This window comes from Ceratosolen solmsi, unplaced genomic scaffold (assembly GCF_000503995.2).
Source record: "Ceratosolen solmsi marchali unplaced genomic scaffold, CerSol_1.0 scaffold7, whole genome shotgun sequence".
NCBI lineage: Eukaryota > Metazoa > Arthropoda > Insecta > Hymenoptera > Agaonidae > Ceratosolen > Ceratosolen solmsi.
In genome coordinates this window covers 1,433,360-1,456,665 of record NW_011948413.1, presented here as the reverse complement: position 1 = coordinate 1,456,665, position 23,306 = coordinate 1,433,360, and the positions used below count along the sequence as shown (strand labels likewise).

Here is a 23,306-nt window from a genome sequence, read left to right as displayed (position 1 = left end):
TCTCATATATGTATATATCACAAATACTCCGGTACTATAGATATTTCTTGACACAAGATAGTAAACAATAACCAAAAAAATTGCTTATTTACTTGACGGTTTCAATTGTACTCCAAAATGTTTATTCGTTCCTTATACCAAGAATACACGAAAGTTCAAATTAATTACCTGTGGTGCATAACAGTAGCACAAGTAGTAGAGTCCAATATGCCAACATGATAGATGAAAACACAGCTCAATCACCACTAAAATGATCACACAAGCACGCTCTGAGCCTTTTTCATTTTTGCAACCGCTAAAACAATGCGAAGCCGTGCCAATTATATGACAATTGGAGCGAATACGATGGGGTGATGGTGACGTTGGTGGAGGATTAACGGAGGTTCGACAGAGACGGAGATTGGCTCAAGAAATCGCAGTCTAAAGGGCGTATGGGAAATGAAATTCCGCGTTGATCGCGTAATCCGATAATGAAAGTGAAGAAGGATGAGGATGGCGCGTGAGCGGCAATAATTTTGTCAAGTCGCGTAACGCAACAGCTCGAGTGCCTCTCCACCTCGTCCTTCACTGCTGGTTCGCACTGAACTGAAGCTGCGAGCGGTTGAGCGACACAACTCGAATGCCCGTTGCTGCTCGGCTTTTCGTTTTCCAATGCGGCGCCTCTTCTTTTTCTGCGCTTGCCCGCACGATCAACGTTCCCGTTGCGGTGTGCCTGTGAGGCGCGGCCCGTCAAAGGCTCGTGATGCACCCGACTACACCACACGTCGACGTGCAAGTTCTTTTTCTCATCTTCGCCTCCTTCTTTTTTTTGTACGTGAATCACTGCAATAAAAGTGCCCGATGACGCGTGCCACACAATTCATAAGCACGCGTGATAATGTCGAATTTTCAAAAGTGAATGTGGGGAACTCGTGGGCACCGTCAATTATGAGCCGCGCATTATTTTAATCAAGGGTGAAATTTTAAGTTCGTAACGCATACTCCTTTTCGGTTAGTCAGGCCATAAGTAAAATAAACATGATCTATGGTGTTGCGAGGGATTGTTTCCTGTTTCAGCAATGCCTGCAAAAACTTAGGCGATATTCTCTTATACAAGAAAAATATGCAGTTTAGAAATTAATTCATGTTGTCGAACATAAAAGTGCATTATTTATTTTATAAAATGAATGCTACTGATTTAATAATATAGAAAAAATATTTTTTATCATTTTTCAAAATCATTTCATTGTCAATTTAAAAATATAAGATGTTATTGTAATTGTGATATATTCTTCTGTGTTGAAATTACAAAGAAAAACAATGTTAAAATGCCGTAACTATTAAAAATTATACAAGCCCTAATTTCTCAGAATCTCTGCTGTAATTTTAAACCCGAGGTATGAGAAATAAATATAATTTAATCAAAGACTGAAATTCAGAATATCAAGATACAACGAGCACATTCATAAATCTTTATCACGTGCGCTTAGTGCACAAATACTGCATAAATTCAACATTCGTAATGCTTCAATAAAATCTTTGTAGCTTAAATTATGAAATAAATGTTATTTATAATTATTACATAAAAGTTATAATATACTAGTAACAAAAATTCTTAGTAATCAAAAAATTAAATAGCTATGGATAGGATTACACTGTAAGATCAAATGGATAAATTCATTACGTTTCGATATTCAATCATCAGAAGGTGGTAAGAGGGAATTATTTGCATTATGAACATTTAAATATACATAGACATTTAATGAATCAGAGGTATTAAAACAAAATGCATTCTTAAAATCAATAAATCTTTTAGTACTATCAATTAATTGTGATTATATCATGTTAAAAAAATACTAGAAATTCTGATGAGGTGCGTTGTTAATAAGCTTTACATTTAGCTTCCACTCAAAGTTATAACTAATTCGATATTCACAAAAAAATAAACATTTTATTGTTTATTTTTCAATTACTAAAGTAGTTTTAAACAAAATATTAATGAAATATTCACTTCAATTAACAAAATGAAAAAAACTATACAAAATTTACAAACTTAATAAACTTACTTATAAAAATATATTGCTCCTAATAATAAAGGTCACTGAATTTAATTTTACATCACATTGATTTAATATGTATCTTTTACAAACCTTCAGAAAAATAATGAAAAGTGTAACGAAGTAGAAATAAATCAAGTTAGAGAAAGAGTTAATGAAAGTAGTAAAAGGCAGGAATATTGCGAGTATGTTCCTGAAAAATAAACACTTATTGGTATTCTACAAGGAAAATATAGTGCCGATTTCGGTATTACAATAATTGGTAATATTGAATTGAAATGCGAGTATGTTATTTTATGTAATAACTATATGATAAATTTTAAATTAGTCTAAATAAATGCTGGAATTCAATAGAGGTCTTAATCTCCAAATTCTTTATTATACAATTAATATATTGCGTGGTTACAATTTTGTTAGCCAATGTGATTACAATGGCAAGCCTGTAATGGATTGGTTAATAATTATTTGGTTAGAATTACACCTGGAATATCAGAAAGAATTGTAATAAGAATATCTATAACATAATGAAATTTTATTTTATTCATGTTTTGGGAAATATTAATTTAATTTATATGAAATATTTTAAAAATAAATGAATATAAGTAAGGAGTTCCTATTTTTATACAAATATTTATTACACAAATTTTGCATTAAACTAATTGTAATAATGGTAACAAACATATTTCTTCTCGAATTTTCTTAATATTAAATGTAGATATAAATTCAGAAATTGTAATTTTAAATAATTACGGTATAAGGGATAAAGTTGTCATTGAACGATCGTACTATTAATATATTAATAGAGGGCTATTCGCGGTATGAAATTGCTTTGGCGCCGTCTGGATAAACAAGTATAAGAGTAATTCTAGTTAGAAAAGCTCAACGTCGAGATAAAAATTTGAATATGATTTTACATAAACAATTTTAATTTAAAAGTTTAATGGATAAAAATTGGATGAAAAAAACATTGATATAATCAATATATCCTTTATTAATTTATCAATCTATTTCAATCTTGATAATATATTTATATTATCAATATAATATAAATATATAATATCAATACAATTTTGTTTATCATTTATCAATTTATATTTTAAGTGGATACTTTTATTGAAATTTGAATACTTTTATATAATATGCTATTTTAAGGTAAAAATTTTTGAAGTTAATGAGTGTAGTTAACAAATTAAATACAATTTAATTAAAAACAGATTTCTTCTAGTGTTACACACACCACACATACACATATATAGTCGCACACACACATTTTTAATTTGTATAAATGTTTATTGTATATTTGGTAGGGCAATATATAACTATGAAATTATCTTGAAACTGAAAATATATTAGTGAAATTCCTTGAGGAAAAGCCACAACACGATGCTGACGTAAGTTCACTTACCGGGTAGGAAACAGTATAAACATTGTGACCGTAATACGTCACATCTACCTTCGCTTTTTAATTTAAAATTTTTTAAAAGTGCTCGCAACCTTTAGTCGTTTTTTTAATACATGTTAATATAATTAATATTTAAAAAATATTGATAGAAAATTGAACTCGACAATAAATTTTTAAATATACAAATTTGTGTATCAAATCAAACTATATGTTCGCATTAGGAGCTGCCTATTGGGTGATTTCTTATTTTTTAAATATAGTTTATTGTAATATATATATCCTATTAAAACTTTTAAAATTATTTTAAGTATTGTTTATAATCTAGATAGCAATCAAGTCTGAATTTCATTTCGTACTATCTTTAGCCATCTTCCTTAAGAAAACTATTCTTTTTTTTTTGTTATTTTGATCAAATATTGAGCTGCGTTTGATAACCTTATATAATATTTGAGTGTAGCTTTCTAGTTAAGTAGCCTTATAGGTGACAACTTCATTTTATTATATAATACATCGCTTTGTATAATAGATTAGCTTTAATGTAATACTAACAAAGTATGTAAAAGAAATTTTATATTTATCCATTTCAATTCTACTATATTTACAAGAGCAATGCTTTAAATTGTACATTTTAAATGCAAAGCATTAAATAACTTTCGACTTAAATAAACAAAGTAATGGTCGCATTTATAATAAAGTTTTACATACGAAAGAAAACAATATGAAATCGAATTAGAACATCTGGTGCAACAAAAATTGCAGATGTTTTATTTATTACAGTTTTTCAAAGTGACTCATTTATTAAATAGCATCATCTTCAACAATAGAAAATTCTAAATTGTGTCAAAATAATTCACATTAATATAATATTTCTTTGGCATCACAAAAGCTCCTTAATTCTATATTCTGTCATTCTCAAAAGCAAATTGCTAAAAAAAAAGAATGATACTATCTCTGTAGGTCAACTCTGTAAGCAACAGTTAGTATAAAATTTTAGTCGAACGACCGAAGCGTCTACGTCTTATCATGGTTCTAGTTTCCTATTTTCTGCAACTTTCTTTGATGTGACGCCGACCATTAGTATCCCGATAGCATGGAAGCCCTCTAACAACTTATCTCGAGTTGTGCAGGCGCTGCGAATTATTAGCAATAGGTCGAGTTATGAGTTCCGAATCGAATATCCTCGTGAGTACAATATTACGAAAATAGAATCAACCATTGCATATTGAAAAAATTTAACCGGTTTTTTCCCTTTTCTCTTCTCTTCGAACAAATCGGGCATCGTTTTTTTGACAATAAAAACATCTCGTTTAAATATATAATCGACGTGCAGATACTTTATTTTATATGTTGCACGTATGAATTATATACTTGATTTATTGTGAGTTAAACGAGCATTTTTCTTTTATATAATGCGGACGCATTTATGCTTTTTATGAGAGTTTCCGATTACCTGAATTTATGTTCGTATGAATTGTTAAATTCATTGATATGAAAAAACGACTCGACATTTTTCACTTCCCATGTGTGATTTTTATCTATAAATTTTTGTATTTTAATTAAGTTGTAATACCTTGTTCATATTCAATTAATTACAGAAATTTAATAATAATATTTTACTAAATAAGATATTTCGAGAAGTTTGTTTAAAATTAAAAACATATATACAAATATATATATATATATATATATATATATTAGAAATCAATAATATCTAAAACTGCAAAGAAATAAATACTACTATATCAATTAATAAATTATTTATTGATTTTCATTCCTTCTACATCGAATAGTTATTTTTAAATTCACAATAAATAGTTTTTTCATACTTTTTGTAATCTAAATACAATAATTTATTTTGATCCTTTTGATCATCAAATGTTCATTGACATTAACTCAGCTTAAGATCTATTGACATCACATTGTCTTTAAATTAACTAATATTAAATTGAATCGCTTTTTTTTAAGTTGTGCAATTTTTTGGACAGCATTTGAATGTAATGCTTGATCATTGATTTTTATTGTAGCTTTATACTTCATATTCCATGAATAATAATACGTAATAATAAAAAAAACTGTTGACGTAGATTAATCAATTAATTGTATATTTAGTTTTCTGACTTCTATGTTTCTTCCTTATTTCCGCATCATTCAAGAAAGCGGCTCCAATGCGTCTGGGGTCCCCTTTTGCAGCTCTACACATAGCAACCAACAAACACCAAACATAATTTTACAATGTTTTTCAAATAAACAAATTTTATATTAAATATATATGGGATAAAATCGAAATTTTTTTATTTTGCAGATTTATTTATTATAATACTTATTAAATTAGAAAAGCAGTCTAATTATAGAAATTTAATTATATCTTTCGATAGATATATTCGCTCAATATTTACAATTGATTTACTTTACTATAAATTTCGTGATGAATTGAATATTTTCTTGTTTATTGATTATCTATGATATTCAAAAATTAGATTCAAAACAATACGATAAATAAGTAATTAAAGTTAATAAATCTTGAACTTCTGCATGGGCAATCAACATACAAAAAATTTGAACAAAAGCAATTGATTCGGTACAAGAATATTTTAAATTGTAAGCAATTAGTTCTTAAATTTAATGTGTTATGAATTGTTAGTAATTATTTGATAATTTTATAAATAATTCAAATATGTAAATACAGAAAAATATCCGTTTAAATTTTAAAATATAATGCAATTTAAGATATTTCAAAACATGTGTCATAATTATTTGGACTATATAAAACAAAAACCAGTGTATATTAAATAATTTCTATTTATAAATTATTATAATCTTATGATTTTTATTTAAATCACTTAATATTAATTATAACATTTGTACCATTGAAATATACTTAATTTTAAGAATTACTTTTATTTGTGTTTCATATGAGAAAGTTAGGTATATTTGAAATTAATTACACTTTATGTATTTTTCAAATGGAGTAAATCTAAAAATACAGCAACCATCTAAGGATCTATGAGGAGACATAAAAATATTTTTATTTAAAATGAAAATGTGCAGGCATATTTATACTCTGCATTAATGCACGATAAAATATACTTACCTCTTAATGATACATTTTTGGTTTTATTAAGAATTTGTTTGAAGAATAATTAAATTAATGCCTTATTTTAAATCTATTGAAAATTTTAATGGAACAGATTAATTTATTTAAACAGATTAAATTTAATATTACATGTATTACTTTACTTAATATTGATTCAATTTATTTTTCATTTGTTGCATGAAATATCATTTTATTATTAATTTTTATAAATAATTCAGTCAATATTGACTTTGTAATAAAATTTATAAGTAATAAATAGAGAAATCAAAATTATAATCTTAATCATGAATAATTTTTATTACGTGTCATATGAAAAATAATTATAACACTTAACAATGCACATTAAACGTACTAATTTATAATGTAGCATATATTATGTACTTTAATAATAAATAAGAACTGCATGAATTATAGTATGTAATAATAGAATGTAGTGTTATGCTATTGAATCTGCTTCAAAAAATAAAATTAGGTGTAAAATGTAAATATGTACAGTTTTTATTATCCTTTAAAATTCATTATAAATAACTGACGTATTTTACAATACACTTTACGAAATTTCAATTCATATTCAAGATTGACTGAAAGCATTATATTGGGCTTATGACATACCTACTTCTTTAATTTCGTTGTTATATACTCAATTAGTATTATTATCAATGTATATACTTAATTATTTAAAAGTGAGAAATTTATTGATTAATTATGAATTATTGATATTTAGTATGCTTTAATTATTTGTATAATAATATAATTGTATTTTATGAAAAAGACTTTGAATAATCGTATTATTTAATTTATTTAATATCAAAATCATAGATCATTTAATTCGAAATTTGTATATTATTATTAATTACTCTATTATATTATTATAAGCATAGTTACAAATTTTTACGTAATCGAAGTGCTTTCTAAATTTAGTGATTTTAAAAAATTAGCGATTTTATACATTGTCATTGTATTTAAATTATATCTTCCATAAAAAATTATGAATGATTTTTATTATTTAAATCTTCAATACAAATGCTTAATTTAATAAAGTGAATAATTATCTATTTAAACTGTAAGTGCTACTTTGCTTGTTTCCTCTCATGTTTTTAACAAATCATCGTTTGATATATTCTCATAAATTGATTTTATTACTTCATGAACTTTATCTGACAGCGGCATATCGTATAAATCATATAATTCACTTCTGCTAAGCAATGTTGATGATAGATATTCATGTGTTAAATACTTCGATGAAAAACGAAAAACTGCTTAAACGACGTATTTTCATATTTCGTAAGGAATCACTGTATATTTTATTACTAATTCATAATGTAATATTAATCTATTAATTGAACCATGAGATTTGTATAGTATATTGTAATATTCTCCAGAAGCTTATCAAAGTTTCGAGAGCTATGAAAGTTTTTCAATCTTTGCTAAATTATTTTATAATAATATTTATTAGATACTATAAGAATATATTATTATATTTAAATTATGGAAAATATAATAATTTTCGTTGTTTATAAACCGCATGTCAAAAAGGCTTCTGATAACATTATAACTTAAATGTGTCAAACATTATTAAATCCTTAAGCTTTTATTGATTGTAAATTAAACATTCAAACAATTCAAATATTTATAGCTCTTTTATAGACTGATGAGTTCGCTTAAATTAATAATTTATATAATAATTTATTAAAATAAAGGAGTTGTTCAATGATTGGATATAGTTGTAATTTAAAAAAGTTTGTTTCTGTATGTGCAGTTTCTGTTATATGTTGGTTCTTATTGTTTATTAAGTTAGTGGATTAAAGTATTGAAATAATATCAATATTGTTCAAATGATTGAAAAAAGCAGTAATTTATTTGACAAAACTGTTTAGAATTTTCAATTATAAATAACATCATTACATTGTTAGAAAATCTTTAAGTTCCTGTATTTTGTTTAACTTAATATTTACAAATGAATCCCGTAAACGTAAAATAATGCATTCTAATTTCAAATTCTAAAATAGAATATTTTAGTAAACTTGTATTTGCAATAAATTCTGGAATTCTACTGATTTTCTGTTCAGATTTTGAGTACAACCATCTTAATGTTTGTATTAAAGTACGTTTATACTTTGTGGAAAATAATGTTAAAATGTTTGGAATGTCTTAATCCAGACTACAGTTGTAAATGTACAAAAAAAATCTATAAGTGGCATTACTCTTGAAGTAACCTCCTGATTAAACAGAAATCTCTTTTAATATTTGAAGACAAAAAGCCTTCATGTTATTTTCCATTAGTTGCACTTATTTGTGTGCTTACTTTTTTATAGTGTAACTAGGTGGAAGTTCTGAATTATGCTCGAGACCTCAATATTTTTTGCTTATAAAATGGGCGTACAGAATTGAGAAGTCTGCAGAACTATAGCTCGGGTGATTCAAAGGAACCAGAAGAAAGAGCTAGAAAATGAAAAGGAGAGCTAAGCGAGGGAATGAAGGATCGAGGATAAATAAAGAAAAAAATAGTGACAAAGTGAGGAAGGGAAAAAGTAGGATAGTAGAAGAGAGCTAAAGCTCATACATATCGGTTATTCAATCGGACAGATCATATAGTAAAGAGTTGTAAAGTATACAAGACAAGAGTAGCGGAGTCTCGGATTTTTCATTGCATCGTAGCTCATCCATACACATATAACATAGATGTTACGTGATAAAGAGTGTATGCGTGCGGTAAAAATGTGGTATCGTCCTCATCAGCAAATATAGTCAAGACGTATTTCGACGAGTCCGTGATGTCGTTGTATCTGGTGATGTTAATGTCTTGCAATGTACATGAACTCGCGTCTGTTTTTGCACGCTAGCGCAACATTTTCACAATTGTATCGGTTGATTATAGGCCTTTAATGGGTCGTTAATTTTTTTCTAGTTTACGCGTAGGAGTTCTCTTCATTTATGAATATGTGTGTTTGTGTATTTTGTACACTTATGTGCGCACTATAAGATTAAAAGGAAGTTAGTGTCATTTTTTCTTATACACACCCGGCAAATTACTTTATGACTCAGTATCATGTGTAACACCGGTAATAAGAATTAATAATTTTATCACGAATAGTTTTGTTATATTTAGCAAATACAAATGTTATTTTTAAAAACAATAATAAAAACCAAAATTTTTCCTATATTAATTCGATACCACCATTATAAATAATATAAAGATAATTATCTAATCAATTTTCAATATTTCTTTTGATGTTAAATATTCCTTTACTTTTTATTTATATTTTACTTTCAAAAACTATTCAAAACTATAAACAAAATAAACCAAATTTAACCAGAAATGTTGTACTATTTTTCAATTTAAAATTCAATACATTATCTAATCTGCTGACTCAGTTTTTATTTCATATAATTGATTATTTCGTTCACATTATATATTGTACATGGTACAATATTAAATTTAATAAATAACATTATTGCGACTAAATTTAAATCTATTAATAACAAACTTTTAAAAATATAAAATAGGAATTTTATTTTTAGACGATGTTTGTACTGCAATTATAAACAATTTATATTAGAAATTCACGATATAGTAAACACATTATAGCGAAATTTTTCAAAAAACTTTTTATTTATAATATACTCTTGATATTTTTTATATGAGTAATAATCATTACATTATTAGCTGAAATTAAATGAGCTATATAATTAATGAAATTGTGTTGTAATTAAAATTGTGAAATATTAAAAAATATTGTTTTTTAAATAAATTTAATGGCATAAAAAAGCTCATTCTACGAAAATTAATCATACTAAAGATTTTATACGTATTTTACGCTATATTTTAATTATAAAATGGTTTGGATATGTATTTATTGCACCTAAATTATTAATAGGACACTACTAATATACGTATAGATAATGGGCTAAAGCAATACACTATAAAAGTTCGCGCTATTCGATGCTGTCAGATGATGTCATTTGTACTGAATTAGAAATTTTTTACATCTTCAAGACATATGACTATAATAACAATTATTTGACATACATCAGATTGAAAAAAATTCTTATTTTAGTTATTCATAATAATTATATAACTTTTAACAACTTAAATATAATCTCTTTGCTATTAAGAAGAAATTTATAAAGAATAATATATATTTAAAATTATATTATATTTCTTACATTTATAATAAGATTAATTGTGAATATTAATGCTTTTTTACAAATAATAATTTTATAACAATATAATACTTTGTATATTTATAGATTGATAATGCATAATTGTTTATATAAATAAATGTTTATTTTTTATTAAACTTATTTCTGTTTATCTAACAAACAATCTAAAATGACTTAAAGCATCTAAAGTCTTTTCTTATTCTCATGAAAATTTCGTAAAAAATACATAATCTTTATTGAAATAAATGTACACTTTATAAAAGTATTTATATTTTTATGGTAGTGAAAATTATTTGGATTCTGAGTATATTAAAAAACGGTCTAATGATTTTCATTCATTAATGAAATATAAAATACATTGTTTCAAGTTTAACAATAACTGTATTGTAATTTAATATTAGCTTCATCTATTTGTTATAGTTTATTATGTATGGATTAATGTTTAAATAGAATTAAAAAAAAATTAATTATGTTTTCATTTTTACCTTTCAGCATTTCATATTTTAGATTTTTTATAGTACTATATCAAAGTCAAATTTATAACTCTCTTTAGTTTTTTTAAAAATTGTGTATATGAAAAAGTTTGAAATGAGCAAAGAAAAAAACGCTCATTCAAACACTGGAATAGTCCTTTTTATCATATAATTAGATCATAAAATATTAATTTCGCATCTTTTAGATTTTTTTTTCGCAGAAGTATCTACACTCGAGCAACATAAATTGTGAAATATATCGAGAAATCACTTTATCGATTGAAAGGCTAAATAATTGACTATTCATACTGTCCTATATAAAGTATGTAGTAAATTATATAGAAAAGGTCTAGAAATTATAATAAAAGAATATAATTGCCTTAGAATTTCAAATCGTTATACAAATAGTTGCACAAAGTCTATAGTCAGAAATCTTCAACTCGCACGTAATTACCCGTCATATTTGTATTTTATGCAGAACTCACAAATTATTTATTTTTATTATGAAAATCTATATTAATTTATGCCCAATGAATCAGTTTAAATCAACCAATATATTAATAATGTCTATTAAAGTAACCTAAATTATTCACCTAAATGAACTTTAAAAAAGCTTGCTGCCTTTTCTCGATTTCACTTTCTTGTGTTCATTTCTCAAGTTTTTTTATCATATCATGCTTCAACTAAGTTTCAAATAATTTTTCCGAAAAATTAATTCAAAATAAGTCATATTAAGATATAATCTGTGATAAAAATTTTCCCAGTTAATATTTCATTCTTCTATCGTCCATAGGGCAATAAAAATTTCTATCAAAAGATAAAATTCTTTCACTCACTAATGTTAGCAAGAAAATGAATATGACAGTACAATAATAAGCAAATTAATTAATTACTAGTTTTGCCTTTGAAAGTTTTTTAGTATTAGGTATAATAAAATGTGTATAATATTAATAAAATAATTCGTTAAGAATTAATTGAATCTACTATTAAAAAAACATTTAAATACTCCCGCTCTTAGTTAAAATATGCAATGAAATACGTACAATTTTCTTTAATTTTTTTTTAATAATTTTGCGAATCTTGAATAATTATATATCAAAACTTTTAATGTCGTATCTAAGATATGATACTCAAAATGATGATACTTAAGAAAGTAATAGGATTTTAAAACTTTATTTGACAATAATGTATGACCTCAATTATCGACTAATATCAAATTTTATTTTATTTTTTGTGTTTATATTTAGTAAATGACCATTATCATTATTTAAGTATATTTTATTTTTTACATGCGATATCTGTAAAAATTCAGTTGTGAAATCATATTAATTCCTGATAGAATTATTATTCAAATTATTAAATTTATTAAATTTGTATTTTTTATTAAATTACGTGAATTATTTTATTAAGTTATTATGGATGGAACTAAATATATATAATATTTATAGATATAACTAAATATCATAAGGATGTGATATTTCAACCATACATATGAAATGTACAATACTAAAGAAACTATATTGGTATAGGCGGGCTCACAAATATTAAATACAAATATGGTGAATAAATATTAATCCTAAAAAAGATATTTAATTATTTTATTAGTTTTTAATCTCATTCTAATTAATTAATTAATTAATTAAAGACTTTAAAAAGTTAGTGATGATAAAACATGAATATAATTGTAGTAAAATTATATTTTAAAATTTATGTAAAATTTATTAGTCTATTTAATACAAAGTTAAAAAATATTTAACAAAATTACATATTTATTTATTTCATTTAGAATATAAAATCTTGTTATACCCCATGAATATTATTTGAACTACAAAAATATTTTTAATTATTTTTATTAATTTCATTTGTCATTAAATTAAAATGTGTATGTGAAATCATCTTTATACATAACTGCAAATTTCTTGACAAAACTTAATTTTTTTTATATAATTTTAAAAATATTATAGAACGCAATAAACATCTTATTTATGTATTGAAACATACGTTAAAACATTTTATAAACCATAATTTCCTGTACATGTGGCTGTATAAAAATACAAACTCTTCGAAAATCTACTATTCTTTTAAGTAAATCGTGAAAGTTGCGAACGTGACCTGCTTGCTAAATATTTTTCAGCAATGACAGCTTCATACATAGTGGAAGCTTATGTCTTATTTTTACTCTGGCTTTTGAAGGAAATAACATTGTTACTTAAATAATACCTTTGAATGCCTATGTATGACTCATTAACTGAGTATCAAGTAAATAACTATGGTTGGTTCTTTCAATGGATTTACAATTTTAATTTGCTGTTTTACTTGAACTTATTAAATTTATAATCAATTTTTTTTGCTCATTTATAAGTTAAATAGTTTTTATTTAATATTGGTTCAACTTGCTGAAAATAAATTGATAAATATATTTTAATTTTGTAATACAATTATTCGGAACTCACCTGAATAAAAATTATATATTAAACAAAAATATTTTTCTAAGGATGCAGCGAAGTAAAATATTAAACGCAATTCCATTTAATTGCAACGATGCACGACTTCATAAAATGCTTCCGCTCGTCAATTGTCTATAGTTTCATAAACATTTCAGTCTCTGCTTAAACCTAAAAATAATATTAAACATTTTCACCGCATACGTAATTACCTTGGACTCCCAATTTCCACTTGACCAATTTGTTTAGTATGAGTTAGTGGACATATTGCTTAAATTTTGTTCATATTTAGTTTAATAGACGTATCGCTTAAAATTGGTCCAAAAGATGAGATGGATCATCGTCGAACAACAAGACAAGGAGGGAAGGAAAAATAGAAATGAGAGATGAAATGAATACCCCACTATATAGCTTTGTAGCTAAACTAATAACTTATGTCGGCAATTACCCCCTCTTTGTTTTACGAAAAAGGTGCCGACGCAGATTGTATACATTTTGAGACTTTATTTCATCAGTCCATCCACCCTTCTGTTCTGGCCTCCTCTCTCTCTCTCTCTCTCTCCCCCCCCTCTCTATCTATCTATCTATCTATCTATCTATCTATCGATCTATTTATCTATCTCTATTCATGTACATTTCATTCTTTAATTATTGATTTTATTTTTGTTTACATATTGTATTTCAATTAGCCGTAGAAGAAACATGGGAGAATATGATTGAGTGATAAACAAAAGGAATGCGGCGAGTCAAATCTACGTTCGCACATGAAATAAAATATATTTTAAATGAAATAGAAAAGAGATCTAAGTGTTGTGAAAAGCAAATAGTTTAACGCTATTTCATTGACACCGTATGATTTTTTTTAAATAATATTTGTTTAAAGTAATATTTTTTTTCAAAATTATGCAAACGTCATGAAATAAATTAAAATCTTACAATATATTGTAGATATTTTTTTAATTAAAAGTGAAAAATTATACTTTTGCTTAATTATAAAACAGACAGATATAAAAAATACTTTATAGAATGACGTATGAGATGGAATAAAAATTTAGTTCATGTGAGTGAACAGTACCAATTATGTGCACTAATTTAGATAATAAATCATTAAAAGATATATAATACTTCAAAAAACATTTAACCTTTCTTTTAATTTCATTAAATTTTGATAATATCCATGAAATCGATATGAAATCTAAAATATTTATATCACATTCTACAAGTAAATATATATACATTTAATCATACTATTTTATGTATGATTTATTCAAATTTTGTTTATATTTATTTTATATATATTTTTTATCAGTTTATATATATATATATATTAAATTAATAAGATCGATTTAATTTATATACTGTGATAATTTCATATATCAAATGATTTTAATTACATATTCGGTATATAAATCATTTGGATAAAAAGATATTCATTTATGATATCTCATATGTTGTAATTTAAAATTCCTGAAAACAAATCTGGATAATACATTTTCTTGTAGAAAGGAATTTGTTCGGTTGAATTTTCGCGATGCAGTTCGGGATGCAGAATTTTTTCATTTTACCTTCGTATTTTTGTTCATTCGCCAAAATTAAGATATTTATTATTGTATTACATCAATATTTATACATAGCATTAATTTGCAATCCAAAATAAGCATAATTATGCCAGTGAATCAATTTGAAGTGGAAAGCTATAATATCAGAAAATGAACAAAGCAACTTACATACCTGTAATAATTGTGCATCAGTAATTCATGGATTAATTCTATTAATCGAATTATGTTGATATTCCTCGGAAAAACCCGAGTATATATAATTGTGGTATCACTTTGTCCGTCAGATAAATCTATTGATCTGTTATTATGCTCTTAGCAACAATGTTATATTGTTTCATTTATCTAAATATAAATTACTGAGAAGATATGTACACTTATAAATATACTTAAATTTATTCAAAATTTTGCAAGTAAATTAAAAAAAAAATAATATACATATATTTTTCATTATCTGCAAAGTAATTTTGAATAATTTAAGCTTGTTAATATCTATCATTATTCGTAATATATATCTATCATTACATTAATTTATTTTTGCATATTAATGATTGAAAGATGTATTGTACTCTATGTATTAAGTTATTTATTTTTTTTTTTTTTACGTAAACCAATTATATTTTTGAACATAAATTTTTTATCAACCTTTGATATATGTTAAATAAAAAAATTAATATAAAAATTAAGTTTCAAAATATGAAATTTAATATATTTATGTAGCATTCATAAAATGTTTCTGTTATTTGAATATATGCAATTTTCACAAGGTTATAACATACGACGTATAGTTGTCATTATATTTTCATATTTCGATAATTATTATGCAAATTTTAATTTATGCAAAGGTCTAGCATTTTAAATAACTTATAGATTATGTTAAAATTTATTAGTATTCTCAAATTCGTTTAAGAAAATTATTTATTTATAATAATCGTATTTAAAAACTAATAATATATTATCACTAATAATATTTTATCAATTTAAACTGTTCTAGATGCATTACAAATATAACAATAAATTAGTCAAATTCTGTAACTTTCACTAAACGGTTAATTTAAAGAAGCTATTTTTTTAAATATTATTTGATTATTATACAAATTTATTTATTACTGATTTGAAATATCAAATCCTTATTGACACTATTATAAATCAAATATACAAAAATACAAATGTATTCATAATGTTTAGAAATATTATATTCTGTCGAGAATTAAATTGAGTGTAATTAAAATTTTAATGTTTATAAATTTTTGTTAACCATGTTTAATTAAAGTATATGTATTTTTTATAACTTTAACATTTAAAATTATCTAATAGTCACTGTGATTCATACTTTTAATTCTTATATTTTACTCACACAAAAAATATTTTCTGTATTATATTTTATCAGATTATTATAAGAGATTTTATAATGTTAAAATATTTCAGAATACACACTTTAATGGAAATGTATAAAAACTACAATGTATTTAGCATACTGACGTTGTTGCCTTTAAATAAATATAGTACGTATTACTTTAATTGCGGAAATCACCTTAAAAATGTAACTTTGAAATATCATAAGGACGCTTTTACATTGATGTATCGTTATTAAGTTACTTAAAACTATTATATTTAACATCAAATCTATTTATTGATTACTTAATTTCTCATTTATATGTCATTTAATTAATTATGGTAGAAAACATCGATTCTTTTATTTTGAAAATAAATATGTTAAATTAATTATACAGCAACTGTAAGTAAATCTCAAATAAATATTTGACTTTGAAAAATAACTTAAATAGTGTCAAAGTTAGTCATTTTCACGTAATTCTACGACGTGATTCTATATTAATTTGGTATGAAAACTTTAATTAAAACTATAAAATTAAATTATAAACTGCTATATCCGATCTATCAGCTATATACTAATGCATTTAATCTATACACATATATATAAAAAACTTCTATTACTGCAGAAGATAAGATATACATAAAAAGTACGTAGAATATGAACTAAATTTATTATTGGTATATGCATAACTATAATAGATCATCTGGATTATTAATAACGTGGTTCGATAAGTAAGTATCAAAGAACAATTGCATTGCAGTATATTTACAGCAAAACACGTCTTCACTAGTACGTGTTATAAACTGTGATTAACATAACCGAGATATGGATAATCACGGAGGGAATAGAGGATGTAAAATCACACAAACTGCCATAAGTCAATTTTCTGTCCGTCTTTTTAAACCGCCAATTACTCTGGAAGATTAAAATATTCATGACATAAGAAAATTAAATACGTAGAGCAAAATTTATGTTTCGTCTGTACAGGAGACCTTGCCTAAATTATATAGACTTTGAATAGTATTGCATTAGGAAGTTATTGTTTTCAATTGCCTTTATAGATTACTTTATCGTATAAAATAAATTGCATGGAATACCCTGGAAGGATATTATCCTTTGTTTAAGACAATTTCTCATTTCAGGTTGTTAAAACAGTCGTCAGATATTGGAACATTGAACATTATTATTATTGATCCGTAGAAGTGACGAAATAGGGTAAAATTAAATTCTTTATTTTTAATAAACAAATTAAAAATTATACCTCTTATTTACGTATATTAAATCAATTTATAATACATAAGAATAAAAAGTTTGAGTAAATAGACCATTTTTAAAATGTGACTTTATTTACCATAACTCCAAATTTTGAACATGAAAATTAACATCGGATATCACCAATACATATCTTACACAATGTCACTCAAAGTTGTACAAAAAGTCATACCAACTTTTTTTACGAATCATACATTATAACATATAATATAAAATAATCTATTATAAAAAATAAAAATAGATTTTTCTAATATTCTAAAAATGTTACATAATTATTTTTGTATTTTTCAAATTTCAGATCTCTGGAAGAATCGAATAGTATACTATATACACATATAATTTTAAATATGGTTTAAAAATATTATTTTATCAACTTAAAAAAGTATCTAACTTAATATTTGTATTTTATGGTTATGATTATTATTTCAGTATATACATATAAAATCTAAATTAATGTAATTTGACCGATTAATGCATTCGATAAAATTTATCAATGCTTTTATTTCGAGATATTAATTTTAATTTTATTAAAATGTTATTTTGACCGTAACATTTTTAATAAGTAAAGATTTTTTAATTGAATTTATATTTCAAGTATACATTTGCGAGAGGGTGTCTGACAATCGATTAATTTTGAATAGACACTTGTAAGAAATTTATAAGTGGATACATTTTCGATTTGTACATATATACATCTCTAATTAAATAGTGTTTGTATCATTTGTCCTTAATCTGTCATTTTGAATCTTACTATTTACTATAACCGTATATCCTTAATTTCAATTACTCTCATAATGATCTCATATATTATCTCATAATAATAACTTACTCTCTCTTTAAACATTAACAATCTTTAACGATTGTTTAAAATATCATTAAAAATTCTAATATGAAATTAATATGTATTTATTTTTGAAGATTGGAAGTTTTTCCCATTGCTCACCATATTAAAATTATGTTAAACTTTTAGAAATTTATCTTCGGAGATACTTTCCGTTGATAAGTAGAATTTTTCTTTATTACTTTAAATTTATATTGTTGTAAAATAATAAAATATTATAGTATAAAAAAAATAAAATAAAAAAATAATGCAACGATTTTTTCACCAATTTTGCATAAATGGTTATTATGCCAAGCACAAACATTATATATCTAAGTTATCTTCAAGTATTCAATATTATTCTTAAAATTAAAAAAATTAATAAAAAGAAACGTTTGATTATTATTATGAATTATGTTCAAGATTTATAAATTAGAAGATTTCGAGTAATAAACATTTAAAATTGTATTGAACATCTCAAAAATTGTTTTATGTAGTAATGTATACCTTTTTATCATGTAGAATTTTCATAAAATTATTACACAAGTATTAATAATTTCAGGCAAATATATAAAAATAAATAATCTTTTTAATTCGAAATTGTTGTCAAATTATATCTCAGAAGTATCATGTTCTTTATTTATATCAAATTAGACGTTAAACAATACATTTATAATCGATTTATTGATTGATAAAATTGAATTTAATAGGTCACTGTTATATGAAAAGCTGACTTAGAAATTATTGCGTCATAATGATATTGGCATCATCTTATTACTATTAATTGTTACTTCATTTAGCTCATACTGATTTTATACTCATTTATATAATCGGAGCAGTAATCCCAATTATATTATGTGTATATATATATATATATATATATATATATATATATATATATATAATGTTCGACATATGCGCATACACTGAATTCCAATAATGACTCAATTTAACTTTTATACTAAGAAGTCTAATGTGTTAATTCAAAAGTTTTTTCATAGTATTGATATTTGAAATCAATATATAATAATTTATTTATATTTGCAAATGCTAACTATTATCTATTTCGACGTTCAATTGACGCCAGTTATTACAAATGTAAGATTGGCATGATTAAATTCTCGCTTCTTACGTCATTCAATAAGGATGTCAACAAACATTTGCATATAAACCATTACGTTGTTCTATAGTTATTTCACCATTCATTTGACTTAGACTCATTCTAATTATTTCAGAAAATGATTTATAGGAAACGTAGATTATTCAATGATGATTCTTTAATCACATTTTAACTAAAACGATAAAAATCTTAAACAAACATTAAGTAATATCATACTACAGGTGTAAAATATACATTAATTTTTAATTTGCAGAATGCCCCCCCCCCATATTAAGAGGCCGAAACTAAATAAAAATCAATTAAAACTTACTTTAAGAAAAATTATTTGTTTACTAAGAGTTTTAAATAATTTTGAAAATGTTTAAGAAAATTAATTTTTATAAGTAATTCATAATATTTTTAGCCTTCTATATCATAAAATTTTGCTATATTACATCCAGGGAATGCCGCACGACGATTGTAATCGGTCGGTATATTTGAATTTTACATAAATCTAATTATTTTAATAAACTTTTCATAGAGATACAGATTATACAATATATTATATAGCATATATAAATATTAAACGATTTATTTAAATTTTTATATAAAAGCTAGAACATCATTATTTGGAATCCAAGCTGTTTTTAAATAAATATATACAATAATTTTAATTTTATTTAGGTCGAATCTGTCAATTTAGCATTGAATATCTTGGATGGTTGGCAAATACGAGACAAAACCCTTTCAGTGCAAAGAGCGAAATTCCAATTAAAAGGCACGTATAATCCAGCGCTAAAGCCTAAAAGAAAAAAGAAAGATAAAGATAGGCAAAAAAAAATTGAAGAAAAGTTAGTATGACAAATGATACATAATCTCATAACATTGTATGAACAAAAAAGAATTTATAAATATCTAATTATTTTCTTTAATTAAAGACTCTTTGACTGGAGGCCGGAAAGAATGCGAGGAGAACCGCTCAAATGTGAACGCGTCGTTATCATAAAAAATCTGTTCAAACCGGAAGATTTTGATAAAGACGTAACGCTTCTTTTGGAGTATCAGCAAGATGTCAGATCTGAATGTATAAAATGTGGCGAGGTCAAAAAAGTTACCATCTATGATGTAAGTGCTAAAAATGCATTCAAATACATTTTTTTATTCTTGACATAGTCGTCTGAATTAGAAATAATTGCCTAAAATGTATAAATCCTTATTTATTCTAACTCTTTATATTTAACTTGAAGCAAATAATGAAATTAATCGAAACAGCTAATTTTAATAATGTACCGTAGTGTATTGTGTTGTTCATCAAAAAGTTTTACATATTCATTAAAAAATGCTTTTAAGCTTCATTATAGTTTCGTATAATACATTTAATCGCTTATCTATTAATAAGTAAAAGATAGATAGTTGCATACTCTTTTAATTAAAAAAATTTTTTCTAATTATTTAATAATTTTTAATATAATTAGAATAAAATTCACACATTAAAAAAAAATCTCTAAAAGCTGATCACAAACAATGTAATTAAGTCCATAAAATAATAAGTACCACAATACGTTTACATGCTCATATTAATTTTATGATTTTCTATTACTTCTGAATGTATTTTCTTAGTACTCGTGTCATAATAGCTTTATTGATGAAACTAACACAAATTTCAGGTTTAAAAATATTATGGACAGTTTAAAGTAATTTAAAAAGGTTATTTAAAAAATTAATAATATTTAATAAATAATATTTAATAATTTAATAATATTTAAAATATTATTATTAAAAAATTAACAAAATTTTATGTGTGATATTTAAATATCTATATTTAATGTTTTAATTTGCATATTAAATAAGTTTTCGTATATTACAGAATAGAGAACCTAAGTATGAGATATTATATATACTTAAAAATAACGTCATATTTGTAATTTTAGCGACATCCTGAAGGTGTGGCCCAAGTAACATTCAAAGAGCCTGAAGAAGCTCAAGCTTGCATACTGTTATTGAACGGACGATGGTTTGGACAAAGAAAAATAACAGCTGAAATCTGGGATGGCAAAACTAAATACAAGTAAGTATATATTCGTGCCTTCTCTTTTTCCCTCTATTTATCCCCATGTATATATATAGAGATATGTATATATGCATTATCAACTAATAAAATAATAAAACTATGATGCTTCATTTTTATATTTAGAATTCGAGAGACGGAAGAACAAATCGAAGCAAGAATAAATAAATGGGATAAATTTTTGGATGATCAAGAAGAAGCTGAAGAAAAAATTAAAAAAAAAGTTGAAACAGATTGTCAATCGTCAAGTAGTTAAAATAATGTTTTGCTTTATTGCGGTATTTGATATTTAAATCAAGAAATGCAGTAAAAAAACTGAATACAAATTTCACAAAGAGCTATAGTTACTATCATTGAAAAATAATTGATAAAAATGAATACATTTTAGATAAATCATTGTTGCTGAATGTAATTTGTCGATTAATGTAGCGATTTAACATCATTGCCCTAATATTTAATAATAATTTAATAAGAAATAAACTTATACGACTATCGTCGTTGCGATGATTATTTAAAAATTGTTTCATTAAATAATGATATTTATACAAAATTTACCTTGTTTATTATTTATATAATATACTGGATACCAGTTTTACTTAATCTTTTAATAATGCAAATAGTAAATATTAAAGTTATAATTATTTTATCCTTTTTATTATGCTATAGATAAAACAGATATCGATACTATCATTCAAAGATAATATAGAATTGTCAGTATTTTATGATACAAAAATAAACATGTTTTGTAAAATTTGATACACATATATATGTACGTTTATTTTCTTGTATTATCAATGATAAATAAACTATATACTATATAAACAAAATTAATTTGTAGAACAAATTATTTTATTTTAAAATCTCGCTATTCAAATGCTTGATATATTTAAAAATTCGGATTGAATAATAAAGTACTTATAAAATTATGTAAATTTCTACCTTCATAAATTTGATCAAATTTATTTCATTAAGTTAACGTTTTAAGCTGTATATTCCATTGTAACTCTGCACAGTATGTAGCGCCACCAACAACGCTTTCACTTAGAGAAGCTAACTATTACTGTGCTGATAATCCCGATTACAAAATCATTTTTAACAATATAAGTGTTATTTGTCGGCTTATAAAAAGCAGCGTTAAACATTTTTAAATTATCTTAATGTTTCTAATTATTTCAATTTAATATATAAAATAAATTTTGTTCGCTATTAACGGTGAATTATTTAATTTGAAAAATGCATTTGAAACATCAATACAAATAGCAATATATATATTTTGATAATATAATGCACTTATAAAATTTATATGTATTATTTAAAATTTAATTTAAAATTAAATATTTTTGACCAATGTAATTATATAAATTTGCAATAATTAATAATTAAATACACAATTAAATAAATTTTCCTTTTTAAATTGATTATAATAATTTTTTAAATGAACATTTCAATTCTTACTTGATATTGATTGTAAGTTAATTTTTCTTAATGTGATATACTTATATATAGTAAAATCAAATTTTATTTAATTTTTCCTAAAATGGT

The 23,306-nt window shown here is 24.1% G+C and overlaps 1 protein-coding gene across 1 annotated transcript in view; it reads left to right on the top strand.

The window, feature by feature from the left end:
- The window catches only part of barc (RRM1_TatSF1_like and RRM2_TatSF1_like domain-containing protein barc), a 37,307-nt gene extending 15,072 nt beyond the window's left edge, over nucleotides 1-22,235 (top strand). Inside the window, exons 4-7 of the mRNA XM_011506384.1 lie at nucleotides 20,381-20,547; nucleotides 20,635-20,821; nucleotides 21,628-21,764; nucleotides 21,891-22,235. Of these exons, the coding sequence (XP_011504686.1) occupies nucleotides 20,381-20,547; nucleotides 20,635-20,821; nucleotides 21,628-21,764; nucleotides 21,891-22,020 (621 nt within the window). The 3' untranslated portion in view covers nucleotides 22,021-22,235. The remainder of the gene's footprint in view (nucleotides 1-20,380; nucleotides 20,548-20,634; nucleotides 20,822-21,627; nucleotides 21,765-21,890) is intronic.
- The last annotated feature ends 1,071 nt before the right edge of the window (nucleotides 22,236-23,306 follow it).